Source organism: Sceloporus occidentalis, unplaced genomic scaffold, assembly GCF_023333645.1.
Source record: "Sceloporus occidentalis isolate IW3139 unplaced genomic scaffold, rSceOcc1.0.p SCAF_5, whole genome shotgun sequence".
In the NCBI taxonomy this organism is placed as follows: Eukaryota; Metazoa; Chordata; class Lepidosauria; order Squamata; family Phrynosomatidae; genus Sceloporus; species Sceloporus occidentalis.
The window spans coordinates 11,307,694-11,333,060 of record NW_028316985.1 but is presented as its reverse complement, the minus strand read 5'-3'; the positions used below and the strand labels follow the sequence as shown (position 1 = coordinate 11,333,060).

At 38.1% G+C, this 25,367-nt stretch overlaps 1 protein-coding gene across 23 annotated transcripts in view; it reads left to right on the top strand.

The window, feature by feature from the left end:
* C2CD5 (C2 calcium dependent domain containing 5) overlaps nt 1-20,874 on the top strand; it is a 99,913-nt gene extending 79,039 nt beyond the window's left edge. For 15 of the 23 annotated variants that reach the window (XM_089527598.1, XM_089527592.1, XM_089527594.1 and 12 more), the window contains 9 exons: nt 1,379-1,477; nt 3,155-3,244; nt 4,453-4,540; nt 6,990-7,076; nt 13,134-13,184; nt 14,868-14,969; nt 15,904-16,094; nt 18,515-18,661; nt 19,500-20,874. In XM_089527598.1, the coding sequence (XP_089383724.1) occupies nt 1,379-1,477; nt 3,155-3,244; nt 4,453-4,540; nt 6,990-7,076; nt 13,134-13,184; nt 14,868-14,969; nt 15,904-16,094; nt 18,515-18,661; nt 19,500-19,628 (984 nt within the window). In that variant the 3' untranslated portion in view covers nt 19,629-20,874. Of the gene's footprint in view, nt 1-1,378; nt 1,478-3,154; nt 3,245-4,452; nt 4,541-6,989; nt 7,077-9,830; nt 9,916-13,133; nt 13,185-14,867; nt 14,970-15,903; nt 16,095-17,784; nt 17,865-18,514; nt 18,662-19,499 lie in introns of those variants that run through there. The other 8 variants (XM_089527602.1, XM_089527590.1, XM_089527603.1 and 5 more) reach the window with 4 other exon arrangements.
* The last annotated feature ends 4,493 nt before the right edge of the window (nt 20,875-25,367 follow it).

Below are 25,367 nucleotides of genomic sequence, written 5' to 3'. Positions count from 1 at the left end.
TTTTCAAAAATATTGAATGTGTTGCATGAGCAAAAGTATGAAGACTGCTAAAAACTTTTTTTTATATTTATAGTATGTGCACTGTTATATGCTTTCTTAATTGATTGGTGTTTACAAGATGCAAAGAAAATAGTAAAGCATAACATAATAGGTAGTGTTCAAAGATATAGCTGTGCTAGTTTGTAGAATGTAGAGAGATCTTGTAGCACCCTAGAGACTAACTGACAGAAAGAAGTTGGCAGCATTAGCTTTTGCAGACTAAAGTATTTTTCCTCAGATGCCAAATTCTTTCTCTCAGTTCGTCTCTAGGGTGCTATAAGATTTCTCTACACAACATAAAAGGGTAGATTCCACTGGTCAAAAGCAACATAAAACAGGTAAAACATAAAAGGCTGGTTTAGGGGCATCTTTGCCTGACATTATTGATATAACGGTGGAGGCACAGGCAGCCCATCCTCATGTGAATATTCCACAGCTGGATCTCTTTAGCTGAGCCTGTCTTTTCCCTAGTAGTCAGTCTCCTCCCTGCAGATAGTAAGGGTGTTTGTAAGAGCATGGACAGGTTGATGTGAGAGCAAGTGTGGCTTGCATATCTTGGTTCTAAGTTTTATGGAAATTCATATATAAATTGAAATTTGGTCAAAATTTGTTCAAAATGTTGAGAGGCAGATGGAGTTGATTCAACATCAGTGGTGTACATCTCAACAACCAGCCCCAGTTCATATTCTAGCAGCTATCTTCTAAAACTTCCTCCTCCCCATTATAATATGTACAGTGGTGTGTAAATTTACAGCGCTATATAAATAAAGCTTAATAATATGTAATTGTTGTTTTTATCCACTTCATCCAGAAGATATCCCAACTGGGTCTGTAGGATACTACTATCTATGTGTGTTCTTCCTCTACTGATCTGGTCTTCAGAGGCAGTGCAGTCTGAACAGACTAAACATCATATCCTCGGACAGACAAATTGTCATCCCACAGGGTCTTTCCTCAGTGTTCATCATTATTATAGCACCATATACAGCAGTGCTAATGATTTTCCCTCCTTCAGTTCATAGTTCTGTAGAGCCAGCTATATATTTTGAATTGAAAACTATATGACCAGTCTGCCCTCCTTCCCAAAGTATCTACTCTCACCTTAATATACAAGTATATGACACAAATCTGTTTGCCTTACAGTCACTGGGGTGCACTTTTTAAAAATAATACAGAATATTAAATAGTTATTAAGTACAATACACATGTTCTCTTTTGCATTAACTTATAAAACATTTTTCTTCATCTTATTACCATTTCTAGGTTAGAAATCTAGACTGTAGTAAAACTCTGTTTAAGCCTAAAAACGAGCAATTTGAAGTTATTCTTTTTCCCTCAGATGTTCACATCGGTGAGAGTCTCCCGTCTTACCAACATTGCCCTAACAAATCAAACACTCAACAAGACCTTTAATGATCTCTGTGAGAATTTGCTGAAGGTAAGAAAATGATTGCTGAAACAGTTTCTTTAAAAAAAGTTAAGGAATCCATTTATGTGAGGTGTCTGTATCTTTTTCATGTTTCTCTTCATTTCTGTTTGTAGCAATTTGTGGACTAGATTATATAAAATGATATTAGAGGGGGAAATGGATACTGCCATGAACCAAGTGTTGTGCACCCGTTCCAACTTTAGATCCCAACATATGATATATAGATATTACATGTTATTCCAGTTTAAGTAAATCTGAATCTATCCATTCATATGTGGTATGTTCATAGACTCAGGTTGTCAGATTATGGGCATATGTTAGTATACATGATCAATTACAGTCCCCCCTCTGTTTTCATGGGGGATCTGTTCTGGACCCTCTCCCCCGGAAAATGGAAAACAGAGTCCAAGCCCTATTGGCTTGAATGGAGGCACACTCCTGTGGGGGCGTGCAAACATGTGCCTTGGGGGCATGCCCCATTCTAACTCCTTCTGTTCATCCACCGTGGATAATCAAGGGGCACAGATCCCAATTCCGCGAGAATGGAGAGAGGGCTTTAGTCATCTTTGGCAGCTGTAAATGTGGCAAAACAAACCATGCCCCTGCCATTTTTTGTACTTAAAAATGCACTGGCTATTTCCCCCCAAAATGCAATCCATAAAACAGATGACAATATACAAATCCAACAGTGGCTCAGCACCTCTGGCAGAGATGGATGATTTCTTATTCACTTGAAGCACAGCTATAGATTCATTATGCATAAACATAATGTTTGACAACTACATCATAATTAGCAAGATTATGGGTTGATCCCTAAATGCTTTTTAAATTAGTTTTACTGTCTCCTTTAAGTAGAATTAAACTTCCTCTTTGATATTTATAATACCGCCATAACAGAGTTAGATCCAAACATTGTGTCAGAAGCAGTATACTAAAAATGACTCATGCACACATAATAAAATCATAGATAGTCTGCTCACACTGAAATAACTGAAGCAGGGGAATAGTGAAGTGGTGAATCTATTCCATGTTTTACCGTATTTCAGATAAATCTCTGTAAGATACTAAACCCAGTTCCTGAATATGCTCAGCATTGTGGTTTTTAGCACTGTGGAAGACCCTTTTAAGTAAGTCAAAACCTGCAAATAGGTTCACTGCTCCACTGACCTGAGAGGCTATAGCTACCACTGAGGTTAAGATAATGGCAGACTACAAAGAAATGAAGTCCAGAACTTTTAGAATCAGAGCTGGAAGAGACTGCAAGGGCCCATCCAGTCCAATTCCCTGTAAGAAGACAAAATCAAAGCATCCTGACAGATGGGCATCCAGCCTCTGTTTAAAAATCTCCAAAGAAAGAAGCTCCACCACACACTGGGGCACCATGTTCCACTGTCAGAACAGTCCTTACCATCGAGAAGTTCTTCTAACATTTAGTGTGAATCTCTTTTCCTGTAGCTTGAATCGATTGCTCCATGTCCTAGTCTGTAGAGAAGTAGGAAACAAGCTTGCTCTGGCCTCAATGTGACTTCCCTTCAGATAATTTAGACTTGCCTATCATGTCACTCCTTAACCTTGTCTTCTATGTGATAAACATAACCCATCTCCCTGAGTCACACCTCCTATGGACCTTTTCCCACTTTAGAATATACACATAAATTATATATAATGGTATTTTGTATTCAACAGAGCCTATATTTCAAACTTCGGTCTATGATTCCTTGTTGCCTGTGCCACGTGAATTTTACAGTTGCTCTTCCAGAGGATGAAATAATTCAGGTAGTCTCGTTCTTTTGTCTTTTTATGCTAAATCCAATTTAGACTAGACTAGATCCATTGAGCCAGTGGAACATGTGTAAGTTTTGATTTACTAAATTTCCATTAAATCAGTCTAGTCTAGCTCAGGCTAAAAATTAGATATACATCTGTGAATTCTGTAGTCTTTCAAGTTATGCTGTCATGTGATCAGACTTTGGAAAAGTAAACTATTCAAACTAGACAAGTTTTCTGAAAGCTTCCTAGCTTCACAGTTTTGACTATGTTTTTTTAAAAGTTAGGCTACTTATTAAATAGAGATACGATTACGCTAAGGAGACTGATACGATGTTGCCATTTACTATACAACAAAGTCCCAGAGATAGATTGTCTTGCTTAATTTGTGTCTTGCATACAACTATTTGTGTATGCCAAACAGTGCCTATGTCCTTTGCCATTTCATTTTTAAATGAATTATTTGTGATCATTCTGTGAACACTTTAAAGCCATGTGAATTACAGGCATGCCTGCATCCTTGTTTGTTTATTAGTCTACCACCCAAAGTATGATGAAGTCATAGAATCATAGAGTTGGAAAGAGACCACAAGGGCCATCCAATCCAACCCCCCAAATCATGTTTTATTTTTTTAAAAGGTTGTCTATAGGAATTGCTTTACTTCTTTTTAAATCTATTGTAGGAAGTGCTGGCAAAACCTACTGTGTTTATACACACACACACACACACTTGCATAAATATTTTCTCATATTCAGATTTTCTCAGATTACTGTAACTATATAAGCCATCATTACCCCCAAAAGTAATTTATCTAATGTTCGTTCCTTAGCACAGAAACAAGTGTCTCTATTTCTAATTACTCTGCAGTAAATTAACAACACTGTTTATGTTGAAAGATCACATTTCATGCCCCAAGAGAGGCAAGTTTAGTCATGACTAATATAAATCCCATTGATTTCATTGGGATAATTGTGTACCTAGTTTGGTCTGGTTACAACCAGATTGGATTATGACAAGTCATTACTTGACAGACTTTTCTTTCATTTAATGTTAGCAAAAATGTCACTGGCAAATTTAAAAAAACAAGAAAAATGTTCATTGAGTAACTTGTGTGTGAACTGTGTGTGCACATCCTTATTGAGCAGGTTAGATTAATTTTAGATTTTTAAATAAATGTGAAAAATATAAGCGAAAACGTTTGTGTTTGTAATTATAGGTCACTGTCACTGCAGTTGCAATAACTTTTGACAAACACCAAGCTTTACAGACGGCCAAAATACCAGCAGAGAAAACAGTACAAAGAGGTAAACATATTAAAGAATGTGAAACAGTCAACTTTGGCTAATAATGGGTACCATAATTGCAAATTGTGACTGTTGTCTTTGAATGCAGTTTTCTTTTCAGGAGTTCTAAAAGGGCATCACTAAGTGACATAAACATAGTTTCATAATTTAATATATTTCATCTTTTTTGTAAGTAGTTTTTATTCAGAAATAGATTTAATTTTTGCTAGTTCCTGCAGGCACTAAATGCATATGCAATGTGGATGTTTCAGAAGTCCCTGTGAAAGTTGAGTTATCACACATTTGTGTATCCTGCCTCCATAGATTCTAATTAAAGCTTGAAAAACTTACTTTTTAGATTACAGGTCTGAGAATTCTATTGTCAATAAAGATACTTTGGCTGGGGATTTTGGGAATTGTAAAAAAAAGTAATTTCTCCATGTTTGGATTATAATCGTGTCAATAATTCCATGGCTTAAAAACTGGTACTAAGTACATTCAGTCTTGGCTTATAGAAATTTTTCTAAAATTGATCTTGCTACCCAGGAACAGTTGATAAGGCTGTATTATGTTACAAAATCAGAGAGTCCCACAGCAAGGCATGAAAACGACAACTTCACCCCCAGAGGTAGTATTATCCCCACCCCCCTGCAACAGTTGCACCTTAAATATGAGTTTCAGTTTATTTATCATTGCTAATGATCATTCATAGACCTTGTCTCATAAGTCTCACAAAGCAGCATGCAATCCTTAATGTGCTCAAAATGATTACTGAAGAAAGTTCTTCTCTTTCCCCAAGGAAGTGGACGTTGTCTCGTCTGAAGCAAGTGAACCCTAGGCAAATGGGATGTATTACAAAAAAGATTATTGGGAATTTAGAGAATTATACAGCATGCCCACAGCATATGCAAACACACTATATGAGGCTTTAACCTTATGCGGAAGGCTAAGCCACCAGAAACAATGGTCATGATGCGCCAAATGCAGGAACGCTCCCCATTGAAACAAATGGGGTTTGAGCATACATGTTTTCCCCCATATGCCGGATCCCCCGCATATAGGGAGGGCCCACTGTACCAATAATAACAAACCTAGTACACATTGAGAGCAAAATACGTTCATAATGAATTCTGGTCAACAAAAATTGAAAAACATTGTGCAAAGTGATGGGGATGAGATATGCACTGGGAGTGTTAAATTAAATTCAGGATTAAAAGGGGGAAATCAGAGATGAAGATCAAAATTATCTCTGTAGATACAGTTGACTTTTTACTTGAGCAAGGACTTCCCAAGAATTTTGTAGGGATATAAGCCTAGATTTAGATACTCTTGCAGTTCCTTTCTTTTTAATACTATATAAATATGATCTGATTTGGCGGTTAGATAACTGCTGTGATATTGAGGCTTGTTGCTTCTAATTATCTGCCAAACACCACTGAAGAGTTGAGATTAGCATATGATTCAATAATGCTCTGTTTTTTAATAAACAAGAAATTCCTTCACTATATAGGATGAAACTAGGATTGTAACGGACCAAGTGATCAATGGTTTTTAATTTGTGTCAAAGTGCTTTCATTTCCTATAACTAGTTAACAAATAGTCAGAGACTGCTATGGTGCATAACTAAACAGATAGCACACATGGAGGATGTCCATAACAGCCATTCCTGTTCCTACATAAATATGTGTGTCCCATTTGAAGACTATTTAAGCCTGTGGCCATCCTCACATCTTCTGAAGGTGAATTAGATGCATTAATTCTAAGAAAAATGTTTTCCCAAAAATCGCTGCAATTATAATGAAGTTATCCTGAAATCATAATTCTGGTTTCTTAAGAGAACTGGGGAGGAGGGAAGGGGATTACAGCAAAGATATTCATTTAGCATGGTATTATCTAGAAGAAATTAGTTTTCTACGTCTACTTGTGCAGAACTGCATCAGGTTTTCTCTAAGCCTGGTGATTTCTTGAGCTGCACCTTCTTTCTCTTATTGGCTTGTGCCAGAGCCATATGTTATAGGAACTATTGGAACTTTCCAAATATGTTGAGGGAGGCAGGTGGAGTGTGTTAGGCTAATTGTGGAAGTGTGTAAAAACAAAGTAACTTCCAAGTTAACGTTCTTGGGTTATAATTTTAAAGATGGTATCCAGAACACAACACAACAGGACGTTCTCACTAAATCACTTAAAAGTTATTTACACAAGATTAGAATTGTGAGGGTCCCAGAGAATGTTCAAGTTCAATATCTGCCCTTGAGACAAGTTCAGTGCCTGTCTTGTTCTGTTGCATGAAGTGGTTGTACTTGCTGTCAGTAGATGCAGTACTTTTAGAAAGAAGCAGGTAGAACTACTTTGCTTCCTGCCAAGTTATAGCACTTTTTTTTAATATATAAAGAACTAAAAGCTCGTCTAAACTTGTTTTTAACAAGAAATTAACAGGTATACATGACTTTTTGTTTGTTGTCATTTCAAGCTTCTACAGACAATGAAGAGCAGCTACAATTTCCACTGGAGCTTTCTTCTGATCCTCATGCTCCTCAGCAATTCTCACCAGCTAAAGGTTGGTTAGAAAAAAAAGAGTACAGTATATGTCTATCTTTATGTGTTCCATTCACTTGCTCTCTTATGGTAGATCAACCATCTTCTCAGTATAAGTGGTATGTCTACAAAGAGGGTTCTGTCATCCATCAGAGACCTAAGGAGGAACAAACAAACCTTTACCTGGATGGTCTCTTTATTAAAATAGCACAGTGCTGCTTAAAAGGGAGCAAATGGAAAGGAACAGTTTTTGCTTGTTTTATTGCTCTTCTAGTGCTGCTTTCAGTTGCCAAATAGCCACTACATTGTAGCTTAGAGGCAGCTGGGTTTTGGAAAAGGATGAGTTCATTCCTGAAAATACAACATATGGTCTCTGGGATTCTTGGGAAGAAGAACTGTAAATATATAGGTCTTTTCTCTATGAGAAGGAGTCAGAGGTGAAAATAATTATCCATTGCTACTTTATACTGTGATTGCAGTGAGACAAGATGATCGTTAGGCAAATTAATACAAGGTAAGTCTTTTGGTGGCTGTTATCCCAGAAATCTGAAAATAGAAATTCAGACTTTTGGAAATTTGTCTTCATCTATCAGAATGAAAACATTTATTTTAGACCAAGTTTGACTATTGGAAGAATAGGGCAGTCTGTGACCACAGCTGGTCCTAGGCTGTTGTAATGTACATGGGCAGGATATTACAGTTTAACAGAAGCTCAGGACAGTCTCTTAGGATATGGTTTTTTCTTTTTTGCTGTTTTTTGCTGTTCAGACAGGGGCCCCAGTTCAGTATAGACATAACTGTAACCATTGAACTCAACATATTGTTGGACTCAATCTATGTTTAGTTTTATTTGGTGAAGCATATTTTCTCCCTCCTCTCCCTGCAATTTCATTTGGATTGTTGAAGAATAAAGTGATATGAGAGGCTTTCAACTGTTAATTCCTATGCAACAGAGAAGCTTTCCATTAGGAGTGCTTCTAACCAAAGTCCAAATCCTCATTACATATCTGATTCTGCTTTATTTAAAGATCCATAGGCTAAATCCAGTTGCTAGTCCCAACTAGAGTGACCCATTGAATCAATTTCTGAATGGTAAGTCTATACTTATACAAGTCAGTGGATCTACTCTAATTGGGATTTCTGGTTGCATTTAGCCCCTTGTCTCATTTAACCACTGAAATGCATACTGCCACCTCATCAGATATATGATGTGCTGTCCTCAGTTAAAACGTATATATTCTTAAACAAAGGTACATTTAAAGGTTGACGTCATCATGAAACTACAGAATTGGAACTTATCAATACATTCAAGACTGTCAAGTTAATATTTCATAGAGACAATCAATATGTGTCCCATATAGATGCTACTTGAGGCAGATTATGGAATCATTAATTACCTCAGTTGTAAATACCGTAGATGTTGTGCTTGTTTTGCATACATTTAAAGCTTAATTTAAGATCCCAGACTACCTTTTTTATGCACATCCTTGTCAACTGAGGATAACACTTAATGTTTCTGATAGTGGATTCAAGTCTATAAAGTCAAATTCCATGAGAAATTTCTTACTTTAAAGTGAATACAAAGTCATGCTTTCTTTCTGCAGTATACTAACATAGCCACTTTTGTGACATTGCTTCTCTAGCATAGCTACTCTCTAGAAGTCTGCTGTTTTTCCTAACCCAGTGCTTTTTAGATATATTAGACCACAGTTCCAATAGCATGCTGAAGCTGATGCTGAAAGACCAGTTTAAGCTGGAGTAGTTTAAGATACTCTGAGGAAACTATGTGCCAAATCACTCCTAACAAATTATGCTAACTTTTTACCAAATGAGGTGGTTGTGCAATTAGTGTCAAAAAGATGCTTCTGTAAGAAAAACTCACACTACTACTCATTTCTGTATGGTTCCACCCACTCAAATATTTGAGCATTGTATCCTTTGTCATAGCAGTCAGCTTCTGTTCAACAAGGAGAGAATTATTTTTTACTTCATTAACAATTTTCCACTTTTATTTTTCTACAAGTAGGAGTCTTCTTGAATTATTTTTGTTTCTTTCTGACTTATCAGAAAAGGCATTACTTATTGTTTTTAAAAAGAGATTTGTTAAAAAGCTGTCAGCCAGTAGAGGGTAGTCTGTGCCCATGTTAGCAAATGACAAATAGCATGTTCAGTGTGAAAATACACAAGGCTATTATTCAAAGTTATTCCATCATGTTCATGTCTTCTAGATAGTAGGACTTTTAATTTCTAGCTGGCATTGTTGCTTTTGAAATGTCTGTAGGTGATTTGTGATTATACTTAATCTTCTATGTGAACTTCACTATTCATTTCAGTTGAGTTTCAGGCACAATAATTATTGATGAACCATTGAATTTCAACACAGTAATTATTGATATGTATTATATTTTCAGTAAACATCTGCATGTTCCAGTGTAAATGGAATAGCACCAAAGGGCAAGCAGAATTTACAGATAAAATTGATGCCTGATCACATTCTTGTTTGGTTAGACCCCTTTCTAGTTCCAAATCAGTATCACACTACATTCCAATAACCACCTCCATCATTAACTCACCTTAACTTAAGGCAATATATTTCTTCCAGACCTGAACACATCATTATCATACCAACAAGTTTTGCATTTCTCTTATTATCCACACCTACATCCTGCTCATTCATATCTTTATAACTATGAAGTTCATAAGCACTTCACTCCACACATCTGATGAAGTAAACTTAAGTCTAGAAAAGCTTATGCTGCCAACTTCTTTCTCTCAGTCTCAAAGGTGCTACAAGAACCCTTTGTGTACTGAGCCAGACAAACACAGCTATGTCTTCGAATTCTACTTACATGGAGATAATAGTAAGTCTATTTGTAGAATTAATTGATTGGAAAGAGCACCCCAGCTGTTGTTATCACCTTATGACATTACAAATGCCGATCTGGGAACTTTGGGGTTCTGCCACAGCTGATGTATCAGTAGCCTATCCCTCCCATCATGTTCATGCCTCAGCGAATTGGCTTAAGCATTCCCTGCATATGTTCTTTCAGACTCACACAGAAGTAAGAGGAGAGATGCTGAGCCTCTCCCCACTCCTAGTTTACAGCTTTGCATCAAACAATGACATTTGATGATTGCCAGTAGTGCAGATTATACAGGTACAACAGTGTGGTTAAATCATACTTTTCTTTGAGCAAGCATGACTTTTATCAGATTGCTTGAATTACAGTCCATTGATCTTTCACTAAAAGCAAGCGAGTTCTTTGAAAACAAGTGGTTTGTGATAACATTGTGCTGCAATAATCCCAAAGGGCTCAACACCAGATTGTCTTGAGTAGACCAGAATTCAGATAATAGGGGGAGTCAGTTGTTAGACTGCCAGCATCCAAAGATGATAATCAACCTTAAATATAAATGAGTGTTGTAGAATTGCAGCTTCCACAGTGATCAGTACAGTAATATGAAATAGATCTGATGAAAGCATAATTTACCTTAATATCTGTAAACTATATAATAATCTATTCTATTAAATAAAATGGGCTTCCACTTGTACCTACAAGTTTGCTTTTATGATGCCTATTGCAAGATCAGCACCTTGGAGAGCACAGTAAGACTGAGTTTGGCTGTTTGTTTCCAATGTGTACAAACTGTGTGTTGCACATAAAAATCAGCTGAGGGCTGAAAGTTGGGTAGAGCCCTGTGATATATTTTCCTGCTTTTGGGGGCTTATGTGAGTTGGAACACATTTGTAGAGTGCCAAGTTGAGGACATTTGCTCTATTCAGTCATATACATTCTCCATGAGAATACATTATTATTATTATTATTATTATTATTATTATTATTCCGGGTGGTGAGATTTGTCATCCGGTCCTGAATGGGGTCACGCTCCCCTTGAAGGACTTGGTGCGCAGTCTGGGAGTGCTCCTTGATTCGTCGCTCCAGCTAACATCTCAGGTGGATGCGACGGTCAGGAGTGCTTGTTATCAGCTTCGGCTGATACGCCAGCTGTGTCCCTACCTGGGCCGGGGGGACCTTGAAACTGTTGTACATGCTTTGGTAACCTCTCGATTGGACTTCTGCAATGCGCTCTACATGGGGCAACCCTTGTACCACACTCGGAAGCTACAATTGGTTCAAAACATGGCAGCCAGATTGGTTGCTGGCAGATCCAGGGCAGACCATATAACACCTATCTTAAAAGATCTTCACTGGCTGCCTATTCGCTTCTGAGCCCAATACAAGGTGTTGGTGTTGACCTATAAAGCCCTAAATGGCTTGGGTCCAGGGTACTTGGAGGACCGCCTCTCCCCATATAGTCCGCCTCGCACACTCAGAACATCTGGGGCCAACCTATTGGAGGTCCCTAAGTCTCGTTTTGTAACAACCTCACAGAGGGCCTATACTATCTTTGCCCCCACTTTGTGGAACAAGCTCCCTGTACAGCTTCGTTCCTCTGCATCGTTACTTTCTTTTAAAAAAGATTTAAAAACACACTTATTTCGGCTGGCATTCCCACTTCAGTAATCCTGTTATCTTTTGCCCCAACTACCTTAAAGTTGTTGTCTTATCTTTGCCCTGATATTTTGATTGTTTGCTTCCCGTCCCTACTCCTCTGATGATGTTTTAATTTTTATATGTAATATTTTAACTTGTATTTTATTGTCTTCTTACCTGTAAGCCGCCTTGATCACATTGTGGAAAGGCGGGGTAGAAATAAAGATTATTATTATTATTATTATTATTATTATTATTATTATTATCTGTACATTAGAGGCCATGCTCTGCATAGAGTTGGTATCTCTGGATCACAATTCATATAGACTCAGATATGCCATCTATATACACTGTATGCTATACAGATTCCCAGTTAGAATATTGTGCCATGTTTGTGTAGGCCCTATACAAATCCTGCACCTCAACTGGGTGAGACAGGAAAGAATGTGAGTTTCAACACCATATGTAAAAACAAAACCTGCCTACAGCTAAAATTAGGTATTTAGGGCTTTGTTTGGGCTCCCTTTTGTTACAGTGCTATTAGGCAAAGTTGTGGCATAGATTTGTGCTGTAAAAAGGGTACACCTTTGAGAATTTAGAATCACCTAACTATAGATTGTCTCCTTGAACCATGTGACATAGAAGAAAATGGATTCTCATTCTAGAAATATATTTAGGGACAGCAAAGAAAGGAGGGAATGCTGCTTCTGTGCTTGAAGGCTTGTGTGTCACATTCCTGACTGAATAGGGACAGGCTACTGGCAACATGAGGCTTCAGTTAGAACCTAATTGCAAAGCACCACTTTGTTGCTCATATGTGTCTTGGACTTTGAAAGAAAATTAGTGACTTCAGTTGCATAGACCAGAGAATATTTGGACCATTGAGGTTTGTGTAAGTATTTTGCAAAATCGTTAGTTTGGCCTTAGTTGGTGATTTTACAGTCTATGTGCATCTGAATTTGGTGTGTTATTCTGCAAATTTGTTGTATTATTCTATAATGCTTTTTGTTCCATAATTAGTTATTCATCGTTTCTATGCTAAATCCTTTGGCCTCTCAGTCACTTAACTATTGCACTAACATTAGTCTTCCCTAACATTAGTCTTCCCTTATGGTTTGTTAACCATCAATGCCACTTGCTGCCCAGATGTTCTATATGCATATATCCCCTATATGGTTGTAAAGAATGAATGTAGATGCTTCATAGATGACTTGCTTCTTCCTTTAATAGTTTTAGTGTAGAATTAGAAATGTTGTTGCTAAATAGGGTATCAGAAACTGACTTTCTAAGCTCTATCTTTACATCAAAAGGATAGAGGTGCATACCGATAGATATGAAATTTTATACGGGATACTCAAAGATGCTTTCCCAAGCAATTTTGACTGTAGTACAGGATTTACTGCATTATCTTGTGGTTAATAGGTTGTACAGCATAGGTGGGTGATTTGAAAGCCAGAAGAATGCAACAGCAAGATTTGTCTCTACTAGATTACTCACTGGACAATGACATTAAGATAAAAATTTGTGTCAATATAGCTAATGTTACCTATGTCACATCAGTGGAATTCATTTTGTCTTATTAGAGGACCTGGAGAATGCAAGTTCCCACACAGGTATACCAGCTGCCCAAAGAGGTGAGTTTCCTTAATTGAGCTATAAGCCAGAACAGGGGATGCATTCCTGGGTCATTTGGGGGTACACTTGGGATGTAACCCTAATCTTTCAGGAAATATGTACCAGTTACCTTGGGAGGCATGCTCTGATGTGGCTTATTGAAATCTGAACATGTTCATCCAATATATTTACATACACTGAGTGTAGTTAGAAATTGTAACAAAAGGGAATCTTACATTGTGGCTCTCTTTTCTAGATCAGTAAGCCAACCCTTCAGTTTTGACTGTGACAGTGACCATTTTTTTAAAAAATGGCTTCAGTAACATGGACAAAGATTGGTACACAGTGTATTTATGTATACCTACTCCATTCTTAAAAGGGTTGATCCTAAGATTTTAAACTAAATATTTAAACACAAATCTCACTGGAGCTTGAAACAACTACTGTTCCTGTGCTCTGATGAGCTGGCCCAGTAAACTCAGGTGCACACGCTGAAGGTGGTGGTGCAAGACGTACATGATGGAGGCTCCCAACCTGGCATTAGAGCTCTTGCCTTATGGGTACCACTGATGGGTACTTTAACCCATCAGTGGCAAAGATTAAAGTATGTGTGCCAGAAATTAGTTAATTAGAAAATTCATATCATGTCCTTAAATATGAGTGCTGTCAGGGAGGCTCCATTACATCCTAAGGACTGTTGAAATAATATGGACATTTCTGTATTTGTGCATCCTGGTGCCAGGTTTTATTTTATTTTTATTTTATTTTAAAATATAAATGATTTTTATTGAATGGTAACAGCACTGAATGACTGCATCCCTACAAGATATTTCACTTCTCCAGGCTGGATCCCAGATCATTCCAATACATGATATAGTTTAAAACAGAACCCATGGTAGCATTGATCTAATAGGGCACTTCACATTTTCTGAGGAGACTGCTATGTATGGACTGAGCAAAGATCACATAGAGTGGGAGGAGGAGGTCATCTGTGGCTTTTCTTCCAGTAGCCCTGGGAACTTAACTATTGCTAAACAATTATATCTAAAAACATTCTGAGGGTCACAGTTATAACTCCTAACATAGAGGGTTCAGTTATAGAGGGCTTACATGTGGAACCCAAGTAACACACAGTTAATAAGGCCCTCACTTGTGAAGACTGCAGAATTTTGTGTAGTGAACAGTTTGTATGATCTTGATTCTTTGCCATCCCCATTGGTGACCCTATATCATGGGTAGGCAAAGGGTAGACTAGGGGACACACACAACCCTTCATGCCTCTAGACATGTTGTGGTTATCATTTTCCTAGCCAAAACCAAAGCAGGTGAATTATCTCTCCAGAAACCTCCAGGAGCACCAGTTCATTTTAGATAGATTACAGCTGTTCTATTCAAGCCTCTCTTATTACAGAGAGTTGCAAAGTATTCCCATGTCTGCAAACAGACATCTGAATTCACTAGTGCTCATAGCATAAAATCTACACATTTTTCCAATGGTGAATTTCCAGATATGCATAATTCCTACCCCACCAGAAATGTCCAATCTGAAGGGCAGAGTACTGAGGTCCAGTTTCCATTGAAAGGCAGTTACTCTTGGACACAAATAATTGGTTCACCAAAAGGAGAGCTACAATGGGCAAAGGGGCATCATCCATATTTTTTCCTTTGTTTTTTTTCTTTTGTTTTTCTGTCTGTGTTTCCAGCAACGTCAGTTGATTACAGTTCCTTTGCAGACAGATGCAACAGCTGGATAGAATTCATTAAACTGAAAGCTCAGACCATAAGGCGTGGATCAATTAAGACAAGTAGGCCGCCATTTCTACCACATTCTGATCATTGGAAGCATAGTTCTGATCTCTCAGTGGCAATGGGTGGAGCTTTCTACCCAGTAGTGGCATTGCAAAATCAGTGTCCGAGTGTGAAAGCTGCAGACACACAGCGTCTGTTCCTTAAAAAAAAAAACTAAAAAAAAATTAATGCTGGGCCAATTTTGGAGTATACTGTTCCATGCTCCAAAGGTAAATTGTAATTCAATATATAGGGAATAAATAGGCTTGTAAAATTGTACAACAAAAAGTATACATACACAGCGTGGCAGAAAGTGTATGTATACATCAAATGATCTAACACGTAATATGCAAGGATCACCTGCATGACCTCCGTGGCAGTAATCACTGAATTAGAAAGTGGTGAGTTGTTAATTTTTGTTCAAATAGTTGGATATCCTGCAGGTATGACTATTTTTTGCTTTATTTACTCAAGATGGTGATTTATCTGGAAGCTATCCACTGAAGAATTTCCCCCAAATTTCCACAATGCTGGACTGGAGAAACCATGTCAACTTTCACACTCTTCCCTGTAGACTTTTGTCGTTCCCTCTAGCAAATTTTTTTTATCAAATTGTGACACCTTTCCCAACCACCACCCCCTGCCTTTCCCACTTCTATGTTTTCACTTTATAACTGATCGTTTGTACGTGCAGCTGCTGGCCTTAATGTTTTCTTTTGCAGGAATGCTACTCTTCTTCCAAAACAAATCCCATTCAAGCTTTTTGTCTCTTGTTTGCATGTGCTGCATGATTATTTCCTTTCTTTGGCTGAGCATCACAGGCAGCTGAATGTTGTCACCAAGCTATGTGGAAACCATGCAGAAGGGTTACTCTGTTGGAGCTACTAACATATTAGTCAATTTGAGTAATTTTTTCCTTGCCCTCTTTCTTTCTTTTTCTGCCACGTGTAGCTGTATCAATTGACAAGCCAAGTCCCTTTACAGAAGGACAATCCCGTAACCGCTCTGGCCCATCAGGCATTAATTCCATTGTGCCAGTTGTTAAGATGACACCACTTTCTTTTATACCTGGAGCAAAAATAACTAAATACCTTGGAATAATCAATATGTTTTTTATACGAGAAACCACTTCTTTGCGTGAGGTAAGCTATGCACCAAGGTTTGTATTTCTGTCTTGGGTAACAGCAGTGATTTCAGAGGGGGGGGGTAGTTCTGTGAAACTGGTCCAGAAATTAACAATAAAAAGATAATTTAAGAGTTTAATTGTTGGAGCAGATACCTTTTGGATTCAGTGATGCAGGTCAAGGAACAAAAAAGAGTTCATATTTTTAGTCTCTGTGAATCATACAAATGGGTTTTCCTGCGCCTGTGCAGAGACACTCAGAAACTTCTAGAATCTCTAGGGAGAACTTTTTAACCTCTGCCCATCACATATATTCCCCTAGCATTCCTGCTAGTTTATCTCAGTTCCTTTTTGTCATCCCATCTTTTACTGCCATAACTTTTAAAAGGATATTAAACTATGTAAAACTTGCCACATACATTTTTTTATAAGTAGTTATGCTCTTTTTATGGTTTCAAGCACAGTCCGTGATGTGATTTTCTTTAATATAATGGTTCCATTAACATGTTGTTGAGGTCTGGTCGACCGTAGTTAAATGGAAGAATCTGAAATACAGTATGTTCAAATACTTGGGAATCAGACATCCACTAAATGGTGATACTTTATTAAACAGAATAGCTATTTAATATTGACACAGCAATTTGTTTAATTTTTAAAAATTCTTAAGAGAATTATAGCCGAAAATTGTGAGAATGGTGACTAAATAGGATGCAGTTATTAACCCCCAGTAGGCCTGCTTAGTTAAAACAATTTTATCTGCCCACTTTGAAAGGATCTGCCTATCTGGATTTGTTCTACTGAGGAAAGGAAGTGGTTTAAAAGTGTAGGGGACACCACCAAGAACAACAACAAAATCTTGTTTAATAGCCAATAACCTAATAGACTGTTGGACTACTAGAAGTTTCTCAATGCCTAATTGAGAAGAACCAAGGATGAAAAAGCCAGTGTGGCATAGTGGTTTGAGTGTTGAAGCTCTAGAGACCAAGGTTCGATTCCCTGCTTGGTCATGAAATCCATCTTGGCCAAGTAACATGCTCGCAGCCTCAGGAGAAGGCCATGGCAAACTTCTTCTGAACAAATCTTGCCAAGAAAACCCCATGATAGCTTCATCTTAGGGTCGCCATAAGTCAGAAACAACTTGAAGGCATACAACAACATATGGAAGTGGTCATAGGCCAAAAGAATAAAAGTCTCTGAAAGTAGGCAGGCACACCTTGAATTTTGTGTGGAAGACAGCCGACAAATGCGGCATTCTAAACTAATAGGTGTCATAGCTTCCTTTTAGCTAATTGGATTCTCAGTCCCAACAGATCAAGGCAGCATGCATAGCCAGTGATCAGAAAAAGCGGAGTTATAATCTAACAGCTGGAACACTACAAGTTTCTCATCCGTGTTAAATAAAACCCCATGCAGGGATTCAGAATCTGAGTATAGTAAGCATGTGAAGAGGGGGAATTACTCCCTCCACTGCAAGTACAATTGGAGGGAGATTTTCTCAAGGGGAGATGTTCTCTCCATTCAGGATTTTTATGCAGTTTTGAATGCTGGGAACATTCCTCTTCTGAAAGTCATCCTCCACATGCAATGAATAACAGAACTGATGGAATGGGTAGGGTTTGTATATTTCTTGTCTACTCAGGTTTACTATACTCAAATTCTGAACACCTGTGTAGAGCTTAAGCTGTACTAAGCAACTCTCTTTTCAGCAGATTAGCCTTGATCCTGAGGTCGTTTTTCAAATTCTCCAGCAGAGCTGTATTGTAGACTTTTTCTCCAAACAGATCTTAAGGTATAGTATTACAAGGAAGCCATGACAACAAAAGTTTTTGAACACTAAGCAGGGGAGTCCTGCAGTCTGTCCATTAATTGTATGGTTTTGAATACGGTTTGTGGGTTGTCATTGCTTGTGTTGCTAATAAATCAGGCTTCATTTGTTTGGAGGCTGAATTAGTAGCGCTCAGACTACATATAAATCTCCAAACAATACTTTAGAGAACATTTTGTAACATAAATGTCACTCTTCTGTGGAAGCAACCAGTGTTTAGCTTTCACAAATTTAGTATTCATTGGTAACTTAATGCTAACTAAAATGCTAAATCGATTTTCCAGCACTGTGGAAGACTCCCACCCCCATTGTGGCCCCTCTTTTTTGCCCTTTGTTAGCCACAAAAAACTCAGAACAAAAATCTGTGCTCTCAAAGTGATTAATAGTTCCATAATTTAGTGCTTTAATGTTCTTTGTTATGTGTTATTTTTATTCTTCATTGGTTGCAATTTGATATGAGTTACTAATGTACAAAACCAATAAATTAATTTTTTAAAGAATAGTTTTGAAACTAAAGAATAATGAGTTTCCCACTAAATCTCTTGGTGTGTCGTCTTCTTCTTCTTCTTCTTCTTCTTCTTCTTCTTCTTCTTCTTCTTCTTTTTTATTTACAGGAAGGGGGTGTGAGTGGCTTTCTGCATGCTTTCATCGCTGAAGTGTTTGCAATGGTCAGAGCTCATGTGGCTGCCCTGGGAGGAAATGCCGTTGTATCATATATCATGAAACAATGTGTTTTTATGGAGAACCCAAATAAAAATCAGGTAAATGCTGCTTGGAGGAACATGGCTTGTTTTGTACATAAAGAATCTGGACTGGGAGAAGTATGCTACATTAGCAGTTATTTTTAGCATTCTAATGAAGTTTTCCATGCTAATCAAGCCCCAACTAATAAGAAGCTCTGAGAAGCAAAGCATTCCTGAACCAGACTACTGATCACTTGAGAGTGTTCTAAAAACAAAAGGAACAGTCTCTTCCCTCTGTGAATTTGCCAAATAGATACACAGGTGCACTTGGGAAGTGAGCCATTCCTTAGCACACTGTGACACTGCAGTTGTTTAGCTTGTCAAATTTGTGCACCTGGTAGATACCTGTACTATTTTGCACTGCAAAAAGACAAAACCACTTAAATTTGACACAAAGCGATACATCTCATCTCAGTTAGGCACAAAAGCAGGGGGAAGATTCCTTAAGACCAGTGGTCCCAAGTCTCTTGCAGTAAGCGAGTGTGCACTTACTGTACTTTGCTAGACAAACTTTTTGAATACTGTGTACAGTTTTGGACTCCTACGTTCAAAAAGATGTGGGTTCAAAAAAATAAAATCCCCAAAAGGGCAAGAGTAGAAGTGTCCTAAAGGCTGAACATTTACAAAAATACAGAAATAATGGAAAGGGGATAGAAAAATCTTTGTGCCCTCTCTTTTGCCATGCGGCTTCAGTGTAAGCTGAAAGCCGCATATAGTGCGCCTGCATATGGCACAGGTGCACTATACTTCATACATTTAAAGTTCTGTGTGAATTATAAGAATATTGGTGTTTTGTTTTGTTTTTTAAAAAGAAATACCATGTGTATAAGAGGAAGTTTTTTCTTTGTTGTTGCAGGCACAGTGCCTAATAAATGTAAGTGGAGATGCAGTAATCTTCATACGTGAAGCTGAATTAGAAGGGGCACCAGTTCAACCTTCCACTGCCAACTCTCAGCCCACAAGTACAAGAGAGATTACAACATGAAGACAAAGAGTGTCTTTAATTGTATGTCACAATCCCTTCGGATTGTAGGAGAGCAAGGCTTTGATTTGTTTCTTAATCAGCAACACTGTGTATCAAGGACAGGTATATCTTAAGACATTCAGTAAATATTATCCATCTTATGAATAAAAGCTATAGAACCATCTAACAAGTCCTATGCACATGAAAGATCTGAAGAAAGAGTTGTAAATAACAGACATTCCTCAGACCTAAAGTCATCAGGATATTGCCCTGCATTTCCCAGGAATAAAATAGGATAAAATCAAACTTGGAAATACTGTTAAGAGACAAATGTTGCTAATTCTGAGCCGGGGAAGAGAAGGCTTTGTAATGCAACTGGAATATGACTGAAAATATACATCTCACACCTTCTTGACCAAGGAAGAGCTGGTTTCACCAGTATTGCCAAATACATGACATAAACTGGACAATCTGGAAATAACTGCATGCTAGAATATGTGGGGTTTTTTTTCATGTTTGTGAACTATTGAATATTTTTCTATTGTACATTTTTTGTTTTAAATTGTTGAATACCATTATGGTAAAAAAAAAAACTGGTTCAGACATATTGCCATTAAATGTTTTTGTAACAACAGTGATAAGAGCTTGCTGTCCAGAGTCAGTGAAACCCACTTGCATGTCAAAAATGAAATCAGGGCTTTATATTCATATATAGTTATAGAGACCACCCACCCACAACTGATGCTAAATATGGTGCTTAGAAAGGTAAGGATTACTGTGGTATATAGAAATAAGTCATTTTTCAGACACATGTGGATGATTTTGATAAAAGATTAGAGAATGGAAATCTAAGAAATGACTGATAATGGATGCAATCCCACACAGTTCTGCACATGGGAAGGAGACACACATATATACAGCCAAAGATGTTTAGAAAGTTGTCGCAGCTGCAGGTGCCTAGTGGAAGAGGAGAAACAATTTCCCATTAAATAATGGCTTGCCTCTTCAACTGGGGACCAGCTGCTGCAGGAAAGCTTTTCAGATGCTTCTAGATGTCCATCGTCTTTCACTCATAGCGCAGCCAAAATGTTTTGATGGCCTCCAGTATGGAACTTGAAGAAAATACATAAACTTGAATGTAAATAGATGTTTTGCTGGATCTAGGTACAGAAATTATATATTATTTGTCCAGTTCAGAGATTCCATTGTAAATGAGGATGATGAAAATCACATTCCTATTTGCATAATAAACTATCTTTATTTAAAAGTCCCTGCTTTGCTGTTTTGGGAATGCGTTATGGGATGCGTAAAATGGCTTTTTAGGTTGTGGTATATGAATTTTTCTTTCTTTGGCCTTGTAGTGCATTTTTGAATCCTGACATTTCTCAAGAGATTTAAGGGTGGTTTGGGGTTTTTTATTGTCTTGTCTTGTTTTAAAGCTTCCTAATATAATAAATGCAGGGATACAACTAGTACTTCGCAGTCCATCAGTACAGAATATTTTGTTATTCTTTTGGGAACTTAATATAGTTTCCATAGCCCAGACAGTCGTAACCGGTTTGTACTTTATTCTCCTTTTGAAATTTAGATCTTAAGTGAAAGGGACAGATAGCTCCCACATCATCTTAGATCAGTGGTTCTCTACCTTTGATCATCCAGGTGTTTTGGACTTTACAGAGCCCTCAGCTAGCATGGCCAGTGGTCAGGGATTCTGGGAAATGAAGTCATCCTAAGGCCTGTTGGAACTGAGATCTGCTTCTTACTGAGAGCCAACAAAAATAGTTTTGCAGACTTTGTCCTACCATTTGCCTTATCATTAGCTCAAACAATAGGATGAAGTCTGCAAAGTTATCTTGGTATTTTTAAGTAATTACCTTTTTTTATCAAAGTGATATCAAAAGGTAGGAAATAGCTGGATAACTGGAAGTTTATTTTTTCATTTTAGTAATGTGGAAACAGTTTACATTCCAAGGGAGTATGTTCCACTGCTCTTACTGTCAAGAAGTTCCTCTTACGGTTGAAGTGGAATCTCTTTTACTATAGTTTGCATCCACTGCTCCATGTCCTAATCTCTGGAGCAGTAGAAAACAAGCTTGCTCCATCCTCAACACGACATACCTTCAAATATTTAAACAGGGCTATCATATCACCTCTTAACCTTCTCCAGGCTAAACATCCCCAGCAACCTAAGTCGCTCCTCATAGGGGATGGTTTCCAGAAGGGCACACATTCCCAACTCCTGTTTTAGTGCAGCTTGAAATAAAATAACTCTTACTGTCCTGTGTTCAGTATCCATGGAAGATTGGATGCAGCATCCAGGAGGCAATGAAAAGACATTTAATGAATAAATGAATGGTTTTCAATCATAATTGAGAGGAGAAGACATTACAAAGCGATTTTTGATGTAGGAATAGGGATATCTACCATATAACCAAAAACAGTTACTGTATTATAACTGTATTTGCACATATGCAAACACCATGCTAAACACAACTTCATAGCAGCAAGAAATATAAGTGCTTAAAACAAGTCAATACCTTTGTTAAGGAACATGCTGTGTGTTCAAGCTTTAACTGTATATGAGGAGGGGAAATTAATTCAGGGTTCAAGCGGTACACTCCAAAGAGCTTAATAAACTTTTTTAAAAAAAACCACAAGGCATTGGTCAAGACTTGAGGGAAGAATATTTAGTTATTTTGATTATTTGTAGTTTGGCTTTGTTGCATTAAGGCTCCGGATATTCCACACGGTTGGTTTTAAAATAAGAATGTGAAGTCTATTTTAAGTGCACAGCACTTGATTTAAAGTCTCCTTGAACACAATGCTTCTTCCTTAAAAGTCCCAATGGGATGTGCTTGCATCCAGTAAAATGACATCTATAAAAATCAACATCAGCTTAATTGGAACCAGCTTTTAAATTAAAAGTAGGAAAATTACAGCTTTGTAGAAGAATTCTGCTTATGTATGGGGCAAATAGAGGGTTAGACAGTGGAATGGGCAGATTCTGATTAGATGGGAGCTGAGGGGGAAGGAGCCTCCAACCTGTGGCTCAGAATATAATGTATGGAAGCTGCATCACCAGGCCTTGGCCCCGTGGGATCAGTCAGAAATGTGTAGGTGCCAGGTGAGTCATGAAGAGCAATGGCCACAACACTATTCACAACCCACTATGCCACCCACAAGCTAGAGGATATGACCCAGTTTTATCTAAATGATTATCATTTCTTATTGCACAGAATTCAGTAATCACACAGTCTTGTATGGCCAGTCCTGAACTTGACTGGTTGCTTGACTGTTAGGAGGCAATGAATCCACTCTGGGTTTAAATCCAAACTTCTAAGGATTTTTCCAAGGTTCTGAATTTTGGGGAGCTCCTTTAAACTCTGGACTGAAACCTAGAGCTGCTTTACCATGTTGATACAGATGTCAACAAGCCACTACTGAGGCTGCTGACATCATGAAGGCAAAGCCTAGACGTTTGGTGACCACTCTAGGATAGCTCCTTGATGAGTGGCACTCATATTATTCCCTGTAACCTATAGTCTTGGGGTCCTGGCCAGCCAACCAAGCCTATCTCATTCCAACATGTGTGTGCGTGTGCACATGTCTTCAAGATACTGTTGACTTATGGTCACCCTATGAACTTCCTAGCATTTTCTTAGGCAAGGAATACTCCAAGGTGTTTTTGACAGTTCCTTCCTCTGAAATAGAGCCTAAAGTGCCTGATATTCATTGTTAGTCTCCCATCCAAGTACTTACCAAGGCTAACCCTGCTTCTCCCTCCCTCCTCTAATTGTCATACGTTAAAAGATACAAACTTGGGCTAGATGTTGTGGGCAGTCTTAAGATGAAGACTGCTGAATGAATGTGTTTAGCCTCTACTAGGTGCTCTAATCGTAAGACCAACCTGCTTTGTTGTCTAGGTCTGTCCCTAGTTTTAATCAAATCACATGACCCTAAAATGAATTGGTTGTCCCAACTAGAGTAGATTCAGTGCATCAATGGGAACATGGTAGGTCAACACATGTAAATTCTGATGACTTAATAGCTCTACTTTAGTTGAGACTCACAACTGGATTCATGCTGCAGGTTCTGCACAAACAGCAGAAATAAGGAGAAGCATGTCAGTCTTTATATTTGCAGAGTCAGGGATTAGTCACAAATAATGGACTTGCCCAGCTGTGGATTTGGAGTGAATGTATATTAAAAAGCAGCATAAAAACAGTGACTACAACTACTGTTATTATCACGTATATAAAATATGATTGTGAACATAAAATGTCTTGTCCCTAACTATAAGAGTCTGCTGCAAAGAGGTATCTCCTTTGTGTGATTCAACTGACAGCCTTAGGTGACCGTCTCAGTTTTTAAGGCCAGAACTAGGTTGCCAAAACAACAGTTAGCAACCATCCCAGTGAACTATAATTCATCACAAGCCCTTTATCAGACCTTTGCCTGTCCTTCTGGCCATCCAGGTGTGTTGATACAAATAGCAGGTAGTCTTGTTTTTTTGCCCACATACATGTTTCTTGTACAACAAAATTAGCATCCTTCCCAAATTGCTCACACCTATGAAAATATATGTTGTGTCTTGTGTAGAAATTTGATGGTGTTTGTTTTCTTGGTAGACATACGTTGCCTGTTAAGCTTTTACACTACCATCTGGTCTAATTAATGCCTTGTGAAAGTTGCCTTTTCTAAACATAAACAGTGCCCTGAAATGAACGTTGGAGATGTGCTTTTAGGGAGACAGAACAACGTGTTGTCGGGTGATTTTAGGTTCCCCAGTTTGATGCTCTAGCCCTGAAACCTAGGCGATCTCTGAGGACATCCAAATATATACAGGAGAGAGCTAGTCAGGCTGAGTACTTTCCATGTTCTACGCTATTGGTCAGCTAGGAAGTCAGCCCCAAAGTAGAGCATTTTACAAGTTTGAAGAATGGAAGAAACTGAAACAGTGTTCCCTGTACTGAAAATGGGCTTGGATTATAAATTCTACCAGGATGTGACCAAGATGTTTTTGCTGCATGAGGCCCAGCAAGCGAAGGTACATGGTACACCACCATGGCCAAATTATTTTGGCACCTCAGAACAGCTTTTCTTTCTTCTCTGTGGAAGTGTCGTAACAACAAGCAAAATGACTTAAGAATTTACTGCCTTTTGTGGCATTCAGGACAGCCATCTGAGGTGATGCCCTAATGGTAGGGACAGCCATGGCTTTAATTGAGGAAGGAAGATGACTGCTTTTAAGAGCCTATCGGTGTGCAATTAAGCTTTGGGGCCAAGTGATGTCCAAGAGCAAGAGCAATTTCAGTGATGATAATTTTGCACAAACAGTCAAAATGCGAGGTCAGCTAGTGGTGCAGGATGGCTGCATTACAAGGTCAAGCATGCATAATTTCCCTGGTGGATTCCTTCTACAGACACAACAACTTCGGTGGCTAGCTGCATGAAATCATTGGTGCTGGATTGAGCAGTTTTAATATGTACAATCGGCATCATCATAAAATTTAACAGTTCTGATTTAGATTGTTTCAAAGTGTCCTTTACAAAAGGATGAAGGACACATACCATTCTTGCAATGGCCCTTGTGAGTCATTCTTTTTCCCCATCTGACAATGCCAAACAATTTAATTATATTCCAGATCATCTCTGTCCAGCTCAAACTATCCATTTAAAAAACATGGGCTTAGCCCTTTCTGAGGTGGTACTCAGAAGTAGTTTTGCAGTCTGCAGGTGGAAGCTAATATCTCTGGATAG